General features: G+C 40.3%; 2 protein-coding genes across 2 annotated transcripts; both read left to right on the forward strand.

Moving 5' to 3' along the window:
- Positions 1–4,067: 4,067 nt before the first annotated feature.
- On the forward strand, positions 4,068–7,011 carry LOC108441594 (adenosine receptor A1-like). The gene is made up of 2 exons (XM_017721209.2): positions 4,068–4,448; positions 5,151–7,011. Exons 1-2 carry the CDS (start codon positions 4,117–4,119, stop codon positions 5,788–5,790), a joined length of 972 nt encoding a protein of 323 aa, XP_017576698.1. The 5' UTR covers positions 4,068–4,116; the 3' UTR covers positions 5,791–7,011.
- Positions 7,012–17,189: 10,178 nt separating this feature from the next.
- LOC108441593 (adenosine receptor A1-like) lies at positions 17,190–18,960 on the forward strand. The gene is made up of 2 exons (XM_017721208.2): positions 17,190–17,729; positions 17,876–18,960. The coding sequence occupies exons 1-2, from the start codon at positions 17,398–17,400 to the stop codon at positions 18,579–18,581; spliced, it is 1,038 nt and encodes a 345-aa protein (XP_017576697.1). The 5' UTR covers positions 17,190–17,397; the 3' UTR covers positions 18,582–18,960.
- Positions 18,961–20,099: the final 1,139 nt, after the last annotated feature.

Raw genomic sequence — 20,099 nt, forward strand, 5'->3', positions numbered from 1 at the left:
TGTCCTTAAACTGACCTGGATCACTTAATTGCACATTTTAGACAAAGTTTTTTATTTTGGGTACCAGAATAACATTTATTTTAACTCTCTTTTTTCTATCCTGTTGGAGTAAGCCTTCACAGGCTTCACAACATCAATACAAAGGATGTTTTATTATTATTATTAATATTCTCCCATGTCCAAATCCATCCACTAGCCAGGTCGCCCCCCCAAACACACTATACCACTAGTGCCTGTAGTAGTGGTATCATGTAATTGGGTTAGGCCTAGCTGGAAACCTAGCTTTGAGGCTAGCACGTTTCCTCAAAGTCATGTGAAGCCACCCACTGAAACTTTTTGAGCTGCTGCTAATGCAAAGTCATTGGAGAGCTGAATGTGCTTAGAAGTGATTGCAAACCTCTAATTCTGTTACATCAACTAACAATAGTGCTCTCTTGGACTCCTGTCTGGTGATGTCTGTGGGTGCATTCAGGCAGTTATTGACTGCAAAAGTACTAAACAATGTAAAATAGGATTATGTTAATTCAACCTATTTCTTATGGTCTTTTGAAATGAGCACAGTATGTATAAAAACAAATGGAATTCCTTCATGGTTCACCCAGTATCAATATAAAGCTTAGATTAGCTTGGTTTTGGATTTAGATTTTGGATTTGCCCTGAGACTGTGTTTCATTCTGACACCTCTCTCATTAAACAGGCTTTCATTTTTAAGATCCGCAAGCGTCTTCTTGTGCAGCGTTACAATATTTAAATTAATTTCAAACTTATATGTATTTGGGCTAAATTATTTAGGTAAAATATCGGAGTACAGTTTTTCTTACCAATATTTGGACTACAATTGAAAATATTGGAATTGGAATTTTGAATGGTCTGGGGGAGAGATCTGCACAGACAGTAATTAAGGCCACAGTGATCTGCCTGGCATTAGGTGCTGTTCTCTACCAAAATAAGGCACTGAAGTAATAATATTTTTATACTTTAACAAAAACCTACTTTTCCTGCATTGAACTGTGTTGTTTTTGTGAACAGTTTAGCTGTAAAACAACATACATTGTGCAACCTGTCTCAACTATACTACCTCTCAACACTAGTGTGGTTATACACCAAATGTAGTGAAAGGCTTGAACAATGTTTATAAATAGCCTTATCTTTACACAGGTTTTATTCAGAGCGCACAGGCTGATTTCCTGGAGTGGTTTGTGGTCGCCCATCAGACTATGCTTTCTGACATCCATATGAAGACCCCCTTTCATGATGCCACAGTTGACTTCTGTCACCTTACTCCTGGAGTGGACTGTTTTCTTCAGGAAACTCTCACGTGAGTTTATGCAGAAAGTGGTCAAAAAATTAAATATGTACCAAACTCAATTCCAAAAAAAAGTAAAAACAGTAAGTTTAGAGCTAATAAAAAGACAAATCACCTCTGTTAAATGTAAAACAGAACAAAAACGCAATATTTGACATTTTTCCTTAAGAACACACTCATTCCCAATTTGGTGATCCACCCCAAAGATGCCAATTGACAATTGATGCTGTACTGGAATAAGACCCTAACGGGAATAGGATGATATCTAAAATCAATAAATCAATGCAAGCAAAAGAACAACTTTCTGTTCTCCAGACAAAAGTTATAGCATTTGTAACGCTACTGACTCAGAGGTTAATTCTTCTGCAGTGAAAGTCAGTGAAACCTCCCTCATATAAACACTGGATTTAAACCGCAGTATCAGTGGTGGACAATAACTAAAGTAAATCTAATTCGTTACTGTACTTAAGTAGTTTTTTCGTGAACTTTTTTCCATTTTGGGCGACTTTTTACTTTCACTCCACTACATTTCAAAGTCATATATCTTACTTTTGACTCCACTACATTGTGAGAAATCTGTCGTTCCTTTTGGTTTTTGTGTATAAAAACGTAACATGTTAAAACAAAAGAGGCACAAAGCAAGAGCACCAATCAGGACACAGCGGTCACTTTGTTCTTGAGCTTGTTTTGACCTGTTGGTCATACCGACCCAGTGCAGCACACGGTTCAACATCAGTGCAGCAGCGTAAAAATTTGGGAGCACAAACGTCACCTAAATGATGAACTAACCTAACTTTGTGTTTATAGACCACAATATAGAAATATGTCCACATATGCAGTCGAGACTGACGCGGCTTTTTTCTGAATTTATACAAACACTTTCATTTTATAGTAAATTAGTTTGGGTTAGTTTGCTTATGAACAGACGCCTACAGATCATCTCAGTAAAGGAAAACTTCTTTGTGATCCTGAGTTTAAAGCCAGTTTTTATTCAACTTGTAACTAATTTACAAAGTAATCTTAAACTGAAACTTTGCTTGTGTGTAAAAAGTGATTTCAGAGCCACTTGGTTCTCCCTGATGGAAACTGTTTACCTTCAGTGTTTTGTGCTTCTGATCATTTTAATAGACGTCAGCGTCACTAATTAATGACGTTCTGTTAAAAGACTGGTTTACCAAGAGAGACGCTGGAGGACTTTCACCTGAAATGAGTTCATGAAGCCAGTCTTGTTATAAAAATGATAACAGGACATCAGAGCCAGAATTACTCTTTTAGTACTTTTACTTTATACTTAAGTACATTTGAAAGCAAATACTTTAGTACTTTTACTCAAGTTGAGGTCTGGAGTAAGGACTTCTACTTTTACTGGAGTAATATTTTACCTTGGGTGTCTCTACTTTAACTCAAGTACATGATTTGTGTACTTCGTCCACCTCTGCGCAGTATGTAGGACTGAGGAGAGTCTTAGCTTTGAAAATGTACAAGTACAACTTCCAGGTTGCTGCCCCTGCCTCCAAAGCCCCTCTCTGCAAAGGAGGTCACCATGTCATGTATGCTGTTGTTATCCACCACTGCGCTTGTGTTTCCTGAAGCCGCTCTCTGAAGACATTGATCTTGACCAAGTGACCGATTGCGCAGGGAGAGATAGTGTCCAGGAAACAAGCTGCTACCCACAACATGTGAACGAGCAGTGATTGACACTGTGAGACATTACTCCTAGCTCTGATTGGGTGTTTTAAATCGGCTGTGGTTTGTTCTTGTAAATGGCATTGACTGGCCCTGATTTGAGCCTCTCTTTTTTTTCACAGATTATCTTTTCCATGCCCTGCTATCAGGACCAAACCTTAATCAAGTAGAAGTGTTGAGGTAGAACCTAAGATGTAACATTCCTGAAAAAAAATCCCACCAACATAACAGATCTGTAAGGAGGAATGGACAAAGATTCCTCCAAGTCAGGTCTGATCAACAGTAACAGGAATTTGGTTGAAGTTCTTGCTGTTCAACAAGGTCACACCAGCTACTGAAAGCAGAGATTCACATTCTTTTGTCAATTAATATTACATTACTTATTTCAATACATAAATGAAAACTATATATTTTCATTATCAAATTTTAGGCCATACATACATAGAAATTTACAAAATTACAAGGTTCACAAACTTTCAAGCAGCACTGGATGCTGTTGCAACAGTTGCAACTGAGCCGCTGAATTCAGTTGACTGAGCTGTGAATTTTAGTTTGTAACTACAGTTTGTTACGGAGCCCCGCTGGGTTAATATAATGTGTGGCCACGACTTAGTAAGGCGTGGGAATGAGATAATTAAGTCACAGCTATGACTTAGTAAAGCATGGGAACGAGATTCCAATGCGTGACCACAACTTAGTAAGTCGTGATCCCTTTCCCTCGCCTTACTAAGTCATGGCCACACAATAGGTCTCGTTCCCACACGTTAATAAGGTGTGGCGACACATTATTTTTTCTTTATACAGGATGTCATCAGCAGGGATCCGTAGTTTGTAAAATTATACAGTTTTTAATTTTTTTTTCTTAATTCTGATGGCTAGTGAAATTCTCACGCTAGTGAAATTTCCAGCCTTTCATTTGAGCTTTGCACACCCCTCACAGCCAGCCCACTTCCTTTCATTTCTTTGTGGGTGTATATTGTGTATGTATGGTTATGGTTGCAAGTGTGAAGTTTTCTCTCTGCTTTTCGAAACTCCATGCATTTCCTCAGAGCTCACCGAGAGGTCTAGTCACAGCCAGCTTCTTACTCTCCATCACCATCTGTACTGGCTGATCTTCTGTTTCCATGGGTAGCAGTGCTCTGTGGGTCTTCATATTCCTTGAGATGATCATTGCTGTAGCTTGTTGTCTGGGCAATGCACTGGTGATCTGGGCAGTGTGGACATGTGGAGCTCTCAGGCAGCCCACCTTCTGCTTCATTGTTTCCCTTGCTGTGGCTGATTTCCTGGTGGGGTCTGTGGCCATCCCTGTAGCTGTGGTGTGGGAAATCAATATGAAGACCACCTTTTATGGCTGCCTTTTCATGTGCTGTGTTTTCATAATGCTACAGTTGGCTTCTGGTTCTTTACTCCTGGCCATCGCAGTGGACCGCTTTCTCCGTGTACGCATCCCTCTGATGTGAGTTATCCTTATATTTAAAGTCATGATCATATTTCAGGCTTCATTTTAGCACTGTACTATAATGTACAAAGTGTGTGAAACATGCTAATGAGAGCCAGCCTTCTTTTAGTAATCCCTCCTGTCCTGCTGTTTAGTCACTTACAGTCTTGAGTCTAATGTTAGTCTAGGTTGTTATTGAGGGAGCAAACATTTAAGAGACATATGGAAGGAATATGTATAGTCATAAGGCTCAAGTCCAAGTTATGTGAAGTCCAAACCTCTGTCTATCTGGTCTTGCAGGTAGTTGTTAAGAGCCCCATTTTGTTTGTTTGTTTGTTTTTTTTTTTATAATTTTGGAACTCCTTTTAAAAAACGCTTATTTTGCTTTGACTTTTTTTCCCCTTGTTAGTGAAAGCGAATTACCCTATATATAATCACGTCAGAACAAAACCCTCTAGGCATTCTAAATGCACACAAGAAAGAAATGTGTAAGGCAGTTAGGGGTAGTTATTTGTGAAAATGTGGAAAATAATTCTGCAGATTTATTACAAAATAAATAAATAAAAGCAAATCTCCTAAAGATATTGAAAAAAATTTCTCTAATACTAAAAAACTAGTAACTTATACTTGTCATGGACGCATTTTTGAATTCTGGACTGACACAAATACAGTACATTAGCTGGTCCTTCCAATTTAAATAGTTTTCTATTTGTTTTCCAGGTATAAGTCTACAGTTACTCAAAAACGCTCTTGGATGGTGGTGGCAATCTGCTGGTTCACTGCTGCACTGTTGAGTTTAATCCCCATGTTCGGATGGCACAACTATAACACTTGGAACAGTACAATACATGCAAACTCCACCAGTTCTAAATGTAGATACTTCACTGTTAACAGCCGTTCGTATCTAGTCAACTTTATATTTTTTGGCTTCTTCCTTCCTCCGTTGGCTATCATGACAGGCTTGTACCATTACATCTTCCTGACCACTAGAAGGCAGTTAAGAGTAAATATAGGTGCAGCTACTGAGTCCCGCACATATTACCAAAAAGAACACAGACTGGCTGCTTCATTGGTTCTGGTCTTGGGTCTATTTGTTGTCTGTTGGCTGCCTCTGTTCCTCATGCACACTATAAAATTATATGGTCCTAAAATCGAGGTGCCCCCTGTTCTCATTTACATGGGCGTCCTCCTGTCTCAGGCCAATTCAGCAGTTAACCCCATAGTGTATGCATTTAAAATCCCAAAGATAAAACAGGCATGTAGGAAGCTGTGCAGGAGAGTTTACCATGACAGAGAACATCAGCAGAGAGATGTCACGAAAAACAGCAGCACAGAAAACAGAAGTGCTACCCAGGAGTAAAAAATCCTGCTGCAAGTGGTAATAAATATATATATAGACCATAGTTCTAAGTCACGTGTCAAAATCCAGTCCTGGATTAGCATTAAACCTCAATATTTCTACTCATTTTTCAAAATGTTTGCATAATTAAGGTAAACAAAGTTCTTTAGAAGGGTTTGGTCTAGAGAATTCCAGAGAAATTTACTGGGTCAAAACTATCCACAATGGTGGTAATAGCCGACTTGGTGCTTCTTTCTTTTATTTTCCATGGTTTGCATTAGGGAAGCTTGTTAAAGCAGCATTTGTTTCTCCTGTTTCCTTTAGCAGTACATTAACTTTGACGAGCGACTGCAATTGCAGTCTTCTGTCAGCAAGACATCTATACCACAATGACTCCAGGCCATAGTCTGACATGGGGCACCAGCTGACAGTCACCTTTTCCACATGTTATTTTATTTTTGTCTTAAACTGTCAGCTAGTCAGAGTGACAGAAACAAATCAAAGTAACAGTGATAAGTACTGTATATTGAGTTTTAATTTTCTATGGGCTTTTTGGGGTTATTTTAAGGGGAAATTACACCAGTTTTTCCAATCGTCTACATAATTCAATCATTAAGGTGTAGACAAAGTCATTCTAGGTGGTCCGATGTAAAATGCTCTTTTCTAGAGAAAAATACAGAGTTAGAATTGTTCACAGTGTTGGAGATAGGAACCAAACATCAAACATGTTTTAAAGCTCTACATTGTCTAGCACCGTGAACATTGCACTTTGGCCTCCCAAGACAAGCCATTTGGGCGCCCCTGACCTAGAACCTGTGTACCTCACTGACTCCACTACCAACCTAATTATCACATTTGACAAAGCTCACTGGTTTGTGTGATGTATTTCGGTGTGGTTGCCAGTTTTATGATGACATTTAAGTACATAGCAGTGTTAGCTTGCATGCACCAATAATCAGATTTTGGCTTCTGAACAACCTTGAAATTCTTCAGATGTGATGATGTTTGGAGAAAAAATGTCCGAACCACAAATTGTTTCAGCCTCAGAAATTTTTGGAAATTCAGAAGAGGATCACGTGACTCAGAATAATGATATTTAAATTATGTACATAGTTGTTGCACAAGTCGTGGTGCTTTATTAACCGGCTGTTATTGGCCAGAGCTGTACAAAAGTATTTCTACACATACAAAAAAAAAGGGTGAAAAGGGGCTAATAAAGTATGTAGAGAGACAGATGTACTACAGTCTGTAATTGTAGAACCACAAAGTGCATCTATATAGTAAGTGGAGCTGATAAAATGAACAATGAGTGTGGAAACATAGCGGTGGTTTTAATGTTATGACTGATCAGTGTATGTACAAATATATATACAGTCCCTGATAAAAGTCTTGTCGCTTGTCCAAGTTGTAGGAACAACAAATAATGACTTATAGTTGATCAGTTGATATCAGAAAAGGATTATGCTAGATTATGCTTATTATACCAGAAGAAGGTTTTGTATCATTCATTGAGTTTTATCATTTAATTAGGACACAGGGCAGATTTTGCTTGGACATATGTCTTGTTGTATATAAAAATAATGTTGAAATTCTACATATACTTTATTTTGAATACACAAACATGCTACAAAAACAGTAGAACATAAAGTCATGGCGCCTTGGAAAAAATCATTCATATCGTGTATGACTTCCATGAGCTTGGAGGACTGCAGGAACTTTGATGTGGATACTGAAGTATTTGAAGAAGCGCCATCCTGCTGCAGAATTTGCCCTCTCTTGTGGTTTGGAATGTAATGGGCAGCAAGAATGTCTTGATACTTCAGGCTGTTGATGTTGCCATCCACTCTGCAGAGCTCTCGGACAAGCCCATACTGGATGTAACCCCAAACCATGATTTTTCCTCCACCAAAGTTGACTGTTTTCTGGGTGACTCTTGGGTCCATGCAGGTTCCAACAGGTCTGCAGTATTTGCGGCGATTGGGATGCAGTTCCATGGATGATTCATCAGAAAAATCAACCTTCTGCCACTTTTCCACCGTCCATCCTTTCTGCAAGCTGTGGGCCTTGGCAAGTGCGACACAATTTTTTTGTTGTCTTCTGTTTAATGCTGGTTTCTGAGCACTAATTCGGCCATGAAGACAAGACCACTGCGTGAAAGAATTGAACAAACTGTTCTTGTAGATACAGCGTTTTCTGGTGACCAGTTCTCACATAGCTCCGCTACACCAGCTTCTTGAAATCTTTTTCTTATCCTCTCCACTTGACATTTGGATACATTAAAGATGTCTGCCGCCTCAGCAGCAGACTTGGTCTTCAAGGTCTTGATGATCAGCACTTTGGTTTGTGGCTGAATCTTTGGCATGTTATCAGAGGTCAGGTTGCACAGACCTGAAAGTCTGGTGTGCTGGGGTTCTTTTTATACACACCTGGGAATGTGCTAATTACATTATTTGTCCCAGGTGAAGCTCTAATCTCTGGTTGAATCATTAAAAGACACGACAAGACTTTTGTCCTTGCAAAAACAGATGTTATGGGCTTTACCAAGCTGTTTCATTTTGCACCCAGTCATTAATGTGAAAGCCCTTGCCATTAAAGTGAACCATTTGTTGTTCGATTGATTACAAATAAAGTTATATACCATTTTAAGTTACTATGTCCTTATGCGACAAGACTTCTGTCAGGGACTGTATGTTAGCCACAAGGGGGAGCTTTTAACACTCATTACCAAAAAAGCAAACTGGAGGGCTGGCGTGGAACCAGCAGAGTCTCATGAATGCACATGTTTGCTGTCACAAAATTCATATGGGGAGCAGAATTGTTTATTACCCAAAGGTACTGCAGCTGCATTACTTAATGCAAGCCTTTATACAGTTCTGATTCATAAAAAAGCATCTAAAAAATCTGGATTTTTTTTAATACTTCGTGCCAAAAATTGTTTATCTATAATGTTACTGTCAAACCCAGAAGAAATAACCAACCACAGCTGGTCTTGTCTGTCGTATCTTTTCTTATACCCTACTCTGTTACTTTAGGTTGGTTCTCTAACTGTGTTAGACCAGCAGTTAGAAGCATTGCCTAGATTGTAATTCTTGTGATGATTGTATATTTTTGCATATTTTAAAAAGCTGTTTTAGAGCATTTGGGATTTCTTTCCAGTGACCGCATGCTAAGGCCATTATTATTATAAAATCACAGTTATTTGAGATGATTGCAGTTATTTGATGTGGTGACAGTTATTAAAGTTGACTGTCATTTTTTCTGCAGTCGTTAGATTGCTATTATGCTACAACAAGCAAAATGTGAATTAGGTGCCTGGAGTAGAGACAAAAAATGTAAATAACATCATGGGCCTTGAAAACAACAAACAACAATAAAATTAAACAATTGTGTGTGTGTGTGTGTGTGTAGTATTGATTCAGCATTAAAACTAATGTTAGCCTTTAAGTAAGCACAGCTGATAGTGTTGTCAAATTGGCCAATATGGCCACATTTTTTGGCTTGTGTTTTCTGCAAACAATGAACAAGAAAAGATAATTAAATCATTAATCGCAAGTATTTGTATGATAGTCAATCGTCAGCTAAAATGTCTTGATTGTGACTGCCTCTGACCCCCACAGAGGGTCCTGTTAAACACCTCCAGTGTTCCCAGTTCCCAAGTTTTATCTTGGTCTGTGAGTGTTTGTACACATGATCTTAGAGCTTAGAGTTAATTGAGTTACTACAGTGGGGAGAACAAGTATTTGATACACTGCTGATTTTTCAGGTTTTCCCACTTGCAAAGCATGTAGAAGACTGTAATTTTTATCATAGGTACTCTTCAACTGTGAGTGATGGAATCTAAAACAAAAATCCAGAAAAATACATTGTATGATTTTTAAATAATTAATTTCCATTTTATTGTGTGAAATAAGTATTTGATCATCTATCAACCAGTAAGAATTTTGGCTCTCACAGACATGTTACTTCTTCTTTAAGGAGCCCTCCTGTTCTCCACTCATTACCTGTATTAACTGCACCTGTTTGAACTCGTTACCTGTATAAAAGACACCTGTCCACACACTCAATCAGTCAGACTCCAGCATCTCCACAATGCCCAAGACCAGAGAGCTGTGTAAGGACATCAGGGATAAAATTGTAGACCTGCACAAGGCTGGGATGGGCTACAGGACAATAGGCAAGCAGCTTGGTGAGAAGGCAACAACTGTTGGTGCAATTATTAGAAAATGGAAGAAATGCAAAATAACAGAAAATCTCCCTCGGTCTGGGGCGCCATGCAAGATCTCACCTCGTGGAGCATCAATGATCTTGAGGAAGGTGAGGAATGAGCCCAGAACTACACGGCAGGACCTGGTCAATGACCTGAATAGAGCTGGGACCACAGTCTCAAAGAAAACAATCAGTAACACTCTACGCCGTCAAGGATTAAAATCCTGCAGTGCACGCAAGGTGCCCTTCCTCAAGCCAACGCATGTCAAAGCCCGTCTAAGTTTGCAAATGACCATCTGAATGATCCAGAGGAGGAATGGGAGAAGGTCATGTGGTCTGATGAGACAAAAATAGAACTTTTTGGTTTAAACTCCACTCGTCATGTTTGGAGGAAGAAGAATGATGAGTACAACCCCAAGAACACCATCCCAACCGTGAAGCATGGCGGTGGAAACATCATTCTTTGGGGATGCTTTTCTGCAAAGGGGACAGGACGACTGCACCGTATTGTGGGAAGGATGGATGGGGCCATGTATCGTGAGATTTTGGCCAACAACCTCCTTCCCTCAGTAAGAGCACTGAAGATGGGTCGTGGCTGGGTCTTCCAGCATGATAACGACCCAAAACACACAGCCAGGGCAACTAAAGAGTGGCTCCGTAGGAAACATCTTAAGGTCCTGGAGTGGCCTAGCCAGTCTCCAGACCTGAATCCAATAGAAAATCTTTGGAGGGAGCTTAAAGTCTGTGTGGCCCAGCGACAGCCATGAAACCTGAAGGCTCTGGAGGAGATCTGTATGGAGGAGTGGGCCAAAATCCCTGCTGCAGTGTGTGTAAACCTTGTCAAGAACTACAGGAAACGTCTCATCTCTGTAAACAAAGGTTTCTGTACCAAATATTAAGTTTCTTTTTCTGGTGTATCAAATACTTATTTCACACAATAAAATGGAAATTAATTATTTAAAAATCATACAATGTATTTTTCTGGATTTTTGTTTTAGATTCCATCACTCACAGTTGAAGAGTACCTATGATAAAAATTACAGTCTTCTACATGCTTTGCAAGTGGGAAAACCTGAAAAATCAGCAGTGTATCAAATACTTGTTCTCCCCACTGTATTTGAAATTACAATGGACTCCAATTTTATTGACATTTTCTCTTTATCCTCTAAGTTATTTCTACATGATTTAAACTTTTTATTGCCATTTTCTTATTGTATGGTTTCAAATTTCTGTGTCACTGTATAGCACATATTCCTGGGCGACCAGGGTCCTTTCTATGTGGAGTTTTTATGTTCTCTCTGTGTCTGCGTGGGTTTCCGGGTTCTCCGGTTTCCTCACACAGTCCAAAGACATGCAGTCAGGCTAATTGGTCATGCTAAATTGCTCCTAGGTGTGAATGTGTATGTCTGTCTGTCTTCCCTGCGATGAACTCGTGACCTGTCCAGGGTGTATCCTGCCTTCCACCCAATGACTGCTGGGATGGGCTCTAGCTCCCCAGTGACCCAGAAGCATAAGTGGCTTAGTAGGTGTTTGTCTGTGTGTGTGTGTGTGTGTGTGTGTGTGTGTGTGTGTGTGTGTGTATGTATATATGTGCACATGTAAAGAGCTCCAGAAAAGTAATATAAAAACTGTGAAGTTTTGTGAAGAAATGACTGATGGTCTGGATGTAAATGTTAGGAGGAAAAAGAGTTCACTTATTTAGTTTCAGAAATACCTCGGTAAAGCATCTTCCAAAATAATACTGAAGTATAGTACGTGCAATCAATTAAGTATTTTTCACCTTTTGGTTTGACTGTGATCATATGGTTTCCAATGCAGTAGTGAGCACAGAGGAGTTTGTGGCATAACTGTTAAAATTGATTACTTCATTATTTTTGTAATAATATTGTAATAATACTTTTATAAAAGTATTTTTTAATGAAGGCTTAATTCTTCCTTTTTATGCAAGGGCTTACTGTGAATAACTGAATAAGGTAGTGAGGTTAATAAACCTCATTACATTACAGTGTGCATTAGACACATAGGCCTGTTATCATTTCTGGAATGGATGACATTTGGGGTTGGGGGATGGGGGGGCATTATTGACTTGTCAAAAATATGTACTATGTGTAGAGACTGACACTAGGGGGCCACCTACATTCTGATGTGTTGTGTTTTCATGCCATGCTTTGTAATATCGAAAGCACTGCAGTCACCAAGTTTAAATTATGCCACAATCAAGGGCCCAGCTAGTAGCACAGTCTCCACTCTGCTAGCAGATAGCGACTTTCCAAAGCTCTGAAAGGACTTGGTTGACTTGTGCGCTCATAACAACTACCAAGGCCCACAGCGTGCATGAAGGAGGTTAGGTGTTGTATCCAGTTCAGTACCCCCTCAAATTCATGTTCACCTTCACAAATCAAGCCCTCGGGATCATGCATTCCCTGATCAGAAATCTATGCCAAACAACACTGGAGCTACGGAAAGCAAAAAAGTTACCGAAAGGCCGTACGGCCGAAAGGTTCACATAATCCTTAAATTAACATTTCCTGAATGTTCGGGAATCAGACACAGCCTCAATCTTTAAGTCTAGGCTAAAAACTTATTTGTACAGTCAAGCATTTGGTGATTAGTCTTCCCTGTCAGGTCTAGACCTGCTGGAGTCTACACTGCTCTGTTTTACTGTAATCTGTGGTCAGCCACTCTTTACAGAACTGACTCTGAGTTTTTCTTTCCTTTCTCTGCCGAGCTGATCAGCTGCCCATCCTGTGCGTCTGATGCTGTTGCCCCTTCTGCCTTGATTGGTGCCGCTGCTCACCAGCCTTCTGGACCAGTTTGACCACCACTGAACTTCTTGCTTTACAGCGCTGTGCAATCCTCACCCTCAGATCTTTTCTTTTCCCACTTTACTATAATATTATACTCATATAATCATACTAATAATGTTTGCTATCCGGTGTCGACCAGAGGAGGATGGGTTCCCCTTCTGAGTCTTGGTTCCTCTCAAGGTTTCTTCCTCTTTTAGGGAGTTTTTCCTTGCCACCGTCGCCGCTGGCTTGCTCATGGGGGCTCGGACCCGGATTTTCTTTCTTCTTTTCTCTTCTCTCTGTAATACTGATTGTTTTGTTTACAACACCAGTTGTAAAAAGCGCTATATAAATAAATTTTGCTTGCTTGCTGAATTTTTCTGCTTTCTGCAGTTCCAGTCTTACTGGGCATTGATTTCTCTTCAGTGAATGCATGCATGATTTGTGAGAGGGAATTGGAAAAAACAGTCAGTGCATTTGTTGCTGTGCCCAGTGGCAAAAAAATAGGTTTCATACGTACCATAAAGTTGACTGAGATGGTTTGCTCCCCCAGACATGGGTCTCAAATATCTGTGGGCATATATTTACAGACAAGAATTTGGGTGACCAAGATGTCCATTACTTGTTAGCTATATTAACCTCTTGGCTCCAGTGCAAAACTAAAGAAACAGCCTCTGGATACCGAAGGTATCTGGTTGGCTATGTTTGGGCTTCGTAGAAAGGCTGTGTAAATTGTCTTTGTCGCCATACTGTTCCTTTAACAACAGATATCAATGGCTAGCTAGCCTTTAGAACACCAAAGGAACTGTACTCTTACAAGGGGGGGCAGGAAAGTTACAACTGGATTAGGCATGGGTGACAATAGCTTGTAAATATTTTGGGAAATCGGGGTTCATATAACTTCAAGCCATTTTTTCTGTTTGAGAGAAAGAGAAAGTAAATATGCTGCCTGATAGTTCTATTTGCTTCACACTGTGGTGCTGTCTTTATCTCACTGCTCATTATGTTCAGTTTAGCTTGAGTGAATGGAACTGAAAAGAAATGCTGGCTTGCTTTCAAATTTCTGCCTACTTCAGTGTGACCTGCTGCAGTGAAACAACCAAGATAAACTGGCTATATTACCCTAGATCAGCTAAGTTGTCTCTAACCTCTAATCATGACAAAATCTCTGCTCGTTATGCCCTGACCAGTAAAGAGGAGACGAAATAGCTGGAGATTACATTAGCCATCTTAAAGTACTGACTTTCTTTTTACATGCATAAACGTGCAAGTATAAATTCTGTCTTCATGCGTCATTCTCATTGGACAATTTGGAAAATTGGATGATGTTTTTTTTTTTTTTTGGTCAGCTCTGCGCATGCATGACTGTACAAATGCCAGCTTCCAGTATAACTAGTGTGAGTTAGCTAACCTTGTCAGAGCCTAATCGTAAATCTAGCTAGCTTAAAAAGTCAAACAAAACTGTAAGCTGGCCTCTCGAGTGATGAGCCAGAGGCCTGTCAGGTGGGAAGAAAGAGGAGAGACGATCTGTGGACACATTTTGTCTTATGTTCAAAGTGAAAGAAGGAGTGTATCGTTCCCACTGAGAGTTGAGTTACATGTGGATTCATGGTGGACAGAGAAAACAGAAAGGACACCTGAAGACACACCATCCTGCAGGGTCTGCCGGGGTAAATATAAATTATATATGTTGATTGATTACATTAGGCAAACATAGTATCACGTGCCATAGTGACGGCTCTGGCTTTGGATACAGTGACTCTAAGGTGTTCGTTTTTATAGGATATATGAAAGAATTGCAGTAAGTCAGTAACACATTCTCAGCCTAGATGACTGAACACATAGTTTAAGGTTTGCTTACTTCTTTTTACAGTCACGAGAAATGTCCTTCAGCAAAATCCTACACACTATCACGAAACTGAGAAAACTATGACTATTAAAATTAGACTAACACTGAGTTCCACTGACTAAATCTTGACTAAAACATAAGCAAAAAAGACTCAAATGTGACTTTGGACCAACGACAATTTTCAGTAAATGACTAAAAGTAAAACTGAATTTAATATTCTTGTTGAAAATAACACTGGGCCCCTAAAAGCCATTAGGCTATGATAGAGTAAAGCCCTGTTTCTCTTTATAGCTTACCTTCATCCACTTCGACTCCCCACTTGGATGTGCGTCGCTCATACATTACACAAGTGGCCTCTCGATGCAGAAGGAGAGGAGGGGACAGTGAGGAGCGCATTATTTAAACAAAACTCGCTCACCCTCAGCAAGTTACCCTCAGTGGGCTAAAAGGCTGCTAGCCATGCAAACTTTGAAATGCACAATGTTTGAGCACAGTGTACATAATGTAAGTAATTGTTTTAGTCTGGCTGTAAACTTGGTGTAGAACTGTGGCCTTTCTTTTTGTTCTTGTTAGCTGTGTAGCCTTTAGCATGCTACCAATACAGCTAACAGAGCAAAGTGATGGAGTTGTATCAGCAGTCATGGAGTAGTTTGTAACCTGAGGCCAAGTAAATCAAATGTTATGGTTTTGAAATGTTGAGCATTTTAAAGTAATTTATTGCTATAGCTTTGAGTAAACGTACTGCTGTGTAACGTGTTTAGTGTTATGTCATTGTGTTCTGTACTGTGTGTGTCTGTACTGTGATTGTATTTAGAACATTCTGTTCTGCCTAATTTTGATCATCCCTACATGGGTATGTCTGCCGCACCTGTCGCTTGTCATGTATAGGCTGGGCCTATTCTTAGCATCAGTCCAGCTATAAAACTGCATCAGTCCATTGTTTTCTGGGCTGGCCTAGGTGTCTGGTACCTGTGTGCAATAATAGACTTTGACTCTCCAGGCATATGGCTAGTTCTCTGGTTTGGGACGTGGGTTTGGATTCTTCAGGCTTTGTCTGCCATTATTTTGGGGTCTTAAGAAGCAAATGCGTCAGGTCACAGTAGAATAGAATTAGAATTCAGCCAACTGTGTTTTGCACACTGGATTTAGACCTCCACATTTAACCCATCCATGCAGTGAAACACCAACATACATGCACTCTAGTGAACACACACACTAGGGGGCAGTGAGCACACTTGCCCAGAGCAGTGGGCAGCCCTATCCGCGATGCCTAGGGAGCAATTGGGGGGTTAGGTTCAGTCATGGACTGTCAGGCGAGGGGATCGAACCAGCAACCTTCCAGTCACAAAACTGGTTCCCTAACCTCCAGCCCACAACTGTCCCCCTTGGAAGAAGAAGGAAGTGAATGAATGATTTCTGGGCAAGTTCTGCTGCTGATGTTAACACTGGTGTTCACTCGATCCCTTGCCTTTCTGACAGCTCATCTCACACCCTTCACTTCCACTAATGAAAGAATGAAACAGCTCTTAAGATGGCACTGGGGATTCCCCAAGGGCAAATGATGGGTCCAAGTGGATGAGGGCTTGTTAAAACCGGCATGAGTAAAATTTGCAGTATTTTGTATACAGCTAAAGTCTCAATGGTGGTCTATATTTTAGAGAACCCTGTTGTAACAATGGAAAATGCTTTTGGGGCAGTATATTCCATACTTAAGATTTTTAACTAGAAAATCTGCTAATTATTTTTAGGTATTGCCCAGGCCTAAATTGTATGCATTCATCCACTTGGAGTTTCAATCAAAAGAAAAATAGTTATTTAACAGAAACAGCAGAAAGAGATCCTGGTAACATAACGCATGCTGGACTAGGTGTTAGTACCTGGTTTTACATCTTCTAGGGGTAAGAGGCACAGAGAGGAAGCAAGACTGCCCGCTCAGATGCCAGACCAGGACAAAGAAAAAAAATTTGAATTAATAAATAATAATAATAAACACATCAAATACGAATTGACAGTTTATTCCGTGCTTTGCACTTTCATCCAGTCATCAAAGTTATTTTCAGCATGCAACTGAAGCAAGGAAACCAAAAAATAAAGGAAGCATAACTTCAAAATAACAAACAAAAGAGCCTAATGAAAATAAAAAAAACTAAACTAATAAAAAAAGGGAAAGAAAATTACAAAAACACTACCCTCACTACACTTCCAATAAACAAAGTCCAGCAGATCAAACAAAAAAGGCAGGCCACCCCTGAAACAAAATTACGAAAGTGATTTCACTGGCCTACATATACCTGTAGCCCAACAAGTCACCAAAAATAACTGGTCTGTTGACTGGCAGGCAGCCAGGGCAAAAGTTGGCAGCTTGCGGTTTTCACATCTTTTAGCTGTAAGCGGACACTTCCTGTGTTCATCAGGTAATTTCCAAGACTAGCTAAACTCAATAATGCCGTTTAAACAATTGCATGTTTTTTTACGTTTTTAACGAATTGCGTGTTTTTTTTTTTTTACAATTTTAGGGTTTAAAATGAAAGGTATGACTTAAAGCATTTTCTTGAATGTTATTCTTATGATGTGACATTCTCATGTTATGTGGGTTCATATTGCCCTTTGCATGTGAACAGCCCACTTCCTCTTCTAATTGTGTTTAGTGCAGATACTTTCTGTGCATGAAGGTTCTCTCACTCATTTCTTGATAGTTCTTACCAGAGTTCTCAGGGAAGCCTGGTCACAGCTGGCTTCTTGCAAACCATCACCACCATTACTTCTCTCAACCTCCTTCTCTTTTCCATGGCTAGTAGTGCTAGCTGGGAGTATATACTTCTTGATGTACTCATTGCTGTAGCTTGTTGTCTGGGCAATGTGCTGGTGATCTGGGCAGTGTGGACATGTGGAGCTCTCAGGCAGCCCACCTTCTGCTTCATTGCTTCCCTCGCAGTGGCTGATTTCTTGGTGGGGTCTGTTGCCATCCCACTGGCTGTGTTGGTAGAAAACCATATGAAGACCTCCTTTCATGGATGCCTTTTCATGTGCTGTGTTCTGCTAATGCTGCAAATGACCTCTGTCGTCTTACTCCTGGCAATTGCAATAGACCGTTGTCTTCGTGTGCGCATCCCTCTGACGTGAGTTGAATTATTTCTTATTTGGATTCACTCTTTCAGCAGCATGGTTTTCCTAACAGTCATAAAGCTTCCTTTATCTTTTTTAAGAATCAGAACAAAGTCATTTGTGAAATTACCTATTTTTATTTATTTATTTTCTTCTCCAGGTATAAGTCTACAGTCACTAAAAAACGCTCTTGGATCTTGGTTGCACTCTGCTGGTTCACTGCTGTTGTATGGGGTTTTATCCCCATGTTTGGATGGCACAATTATAATGCTGTGGATGGTCCTGCCAATGAAAACACCACCAGTTTTGAATGCAGCTTCTTAACTGTTATTTCCACTTCCTATCTAGTAAACTTCATATTCTTCAGCTCTTTACTTCCTCCATTGGCTATAATGACAGGCTTGTATTGTTACATCTTCCTGACCACTAGAAGGCAGTTAAGAGCAAATATCGGTGCAGCTGCCGAGTCCAGCACATACTACCAAAAAGAACTCAGACTGGCTGCTTCACTGGCCCTGGTCTTGGTTCTCTTTGCTGTCTGTTGGCTCCCTCTGTTCCTCATGCACAGTGTGCGTTACTATGGTCATAATATTGAGGTGCCCTCTGTTGCCATTGACATAGGTGTCCTCCTCTCTCATGCTAATTCAGCAGTTAACCCCATAGTTTATGCGTTTAGGATCCCCAAGATAAAAGAGGCATGTAAGAAGCTGTGGAGAAGAGTCTGTCATGAAAGAGAACAGCAGAGTGACCAGAACAATACACAGAATAATACAGACAGAAACACAAACAGCATCACAGAAAACACTGGTACGAAAAACAACAAGATCAAAGACAGTGGTATAGAAAGATGCGAGTCACGGGAGTGACAGCGGGAGGAGGAGGCTGACGTTGGTGCCGCCTGGGCCCCGCCCCCCGTTACACAGTGGATCCGCTATGTTTGACCCAGGCGGCTGAGCTGCCAGCTGGGGGCGGTAATGGGGAGGGAGCTCTCGTTCCCTCTCGGTTCTGGTGCTCACGCTGCCCTTAATGAGAGCCAGCTGAGTCTTATCTGCCTGGCAGCGTGAGCGCCTTTAAAAAGAGTGGAGAGGGAACTGAGCGAGAGAGGGATGAGCAGCAGCAACAAGAAGACAAAGAGCTGAAAAGCTCCACTGAGAAAGGACTGAAATCTCAGTAGAAGCCATTGAAAAGTGGGTAGCGTTGGTTATGGTTGTTTGGATGTGTTTATTTTGTGTGAAAGTAAAAACATGGTTGCTGTAACCTTGAACCCTGCTTCCAGTGTCCTCCTTGAGCCCGGGGTAGCACATGCCGTGCTACAATTCCCTATCGCAATGTTTAAGTGCGCTCTGTGCATGCGCGTTGCGTTGTATTGAAAGTTCAGAATGTTCAAAAGGGCAGAGCAGAAGCTGGTCAGCAGAGGAGATGAAGTTTAAGCTCTGATCTTTAAAAGCCAGCAGTGGGGCGGATGTCCAGCTTCTGTGTCTCAGAACACGACGTCTTCCTCTCGGCCGTCTTTAATAAGGACATGCAAGGTACATTTTTCTGAGTCTGACATCATTTTAAAGCCAATAAAACACAAGTGTGCCAATTAAAACTCATATCACTCTGATTGGACCTCACGTGATGTTCGCTGTCATGGTAACGTTTACTCTAAGCGCTACCCCATGCATGCGCCGCATTTTGGATCGGATTGTTTGTAGTGAGCATGTAAATGAAGTTTTCATCAGATTATTGAATAGAGTGTCTATATAAACACCTCAATCTTAATCTGTTATTGGAATGTATTCAATTGGACTGGCAAAAATCTTTGCATGTTAACACAGCCGTTGTTAGAAGAGGGAAAATGCTGTCTCTGCAGAGCTGTGACCTGACAGGACCTGAGTTTGACACCTCTGTTGTAATTGGTTAAGAAAAAGAAAGGATTCTTGTATCAAGTCTTAAACAGAGCTCCAGTACAGTCACCCCAGGACTAGCTCTGAGTCTTTTGGCACAAAGTGTGGTGAACATGTGTATTATTTAGTCTGCTCTTGCCATCTTTCCAGGCAAAAGTATTTTTTACTATAGAAAACAAGACTGCCAGTGAGACTGATTTCTGACTAAGAGTTCAGTAGTTGCACAACAATGATTATTGCTTAAAAAAAAGAAATGAAGAATATGAAGCCTTCACGGTCTTAACCAACGGACAGTATTTTTACACTATTGGCCCTTTTTTGCAATTTTTAAACCAACTTGTATAATGTTTTCTTTTTTTTGTTGTTGTTGTTCATGTTTTCGTCAGCTTTCCTTGTGCTAACCTTTGTGTTGGTGATGCATTTTTTTAAAGCAATCATTAGTCATTAGTTTTCTTTAGCAGTTCATTAATTTTGACGAGGGGCTGCAGTTCAGTC

Source organism: Pygocentrus nattereri, chromosome 26 (assembly GCF_015220715.1).
Source record: "Pygocentrus nattereri isolate fPygNat1 chromosome 26, fPygNat1.pri, whole genome shotgun sequence".
Taxonomy (NCBI): domain Eukaryota; kingdom Metazoa; phylum Chordata; class Actinopteri; order Characiformes; family Serrasalmidae; genus Pygocentrus; species Pygocentrus nattereri.

What these genes read in the sequence shown, in the direction of transcription:
- LOC108441594 (XM_017721209.2), top strand. Translation starts at nt 4,117, where the DNA reads ATGGGTAGCAGTGCTCTGTGGGTCTTCATATTCCTTGAGATGATCATT. An exon ending in CGTGTACGCATCCCTCTGAT is followed by an intron (nt 4,449 to 5,150) that starts GTGAGTTATCCT and finishes TTTGTTTTCCAG; the next exon opens with GTATAAGTCTACAGTTACTC.
- LOC108441593 (XM_017721208.2), top strand. Translation starts at nt 17,398, where the DNA reads ATGGCTAGTAGTGCTAGCTGGGAGTATATACTTCTTGATGTACTCATT. An exon ending in CGTGTGCGCATCCCTCTGAC is followed by an intron (nt 17,730 to 17,875) that starts GTGAGTTGAATT and finishes TTTCTTCTCCAG; the next exon opens with GTATAAGTCTACAGTCACTA.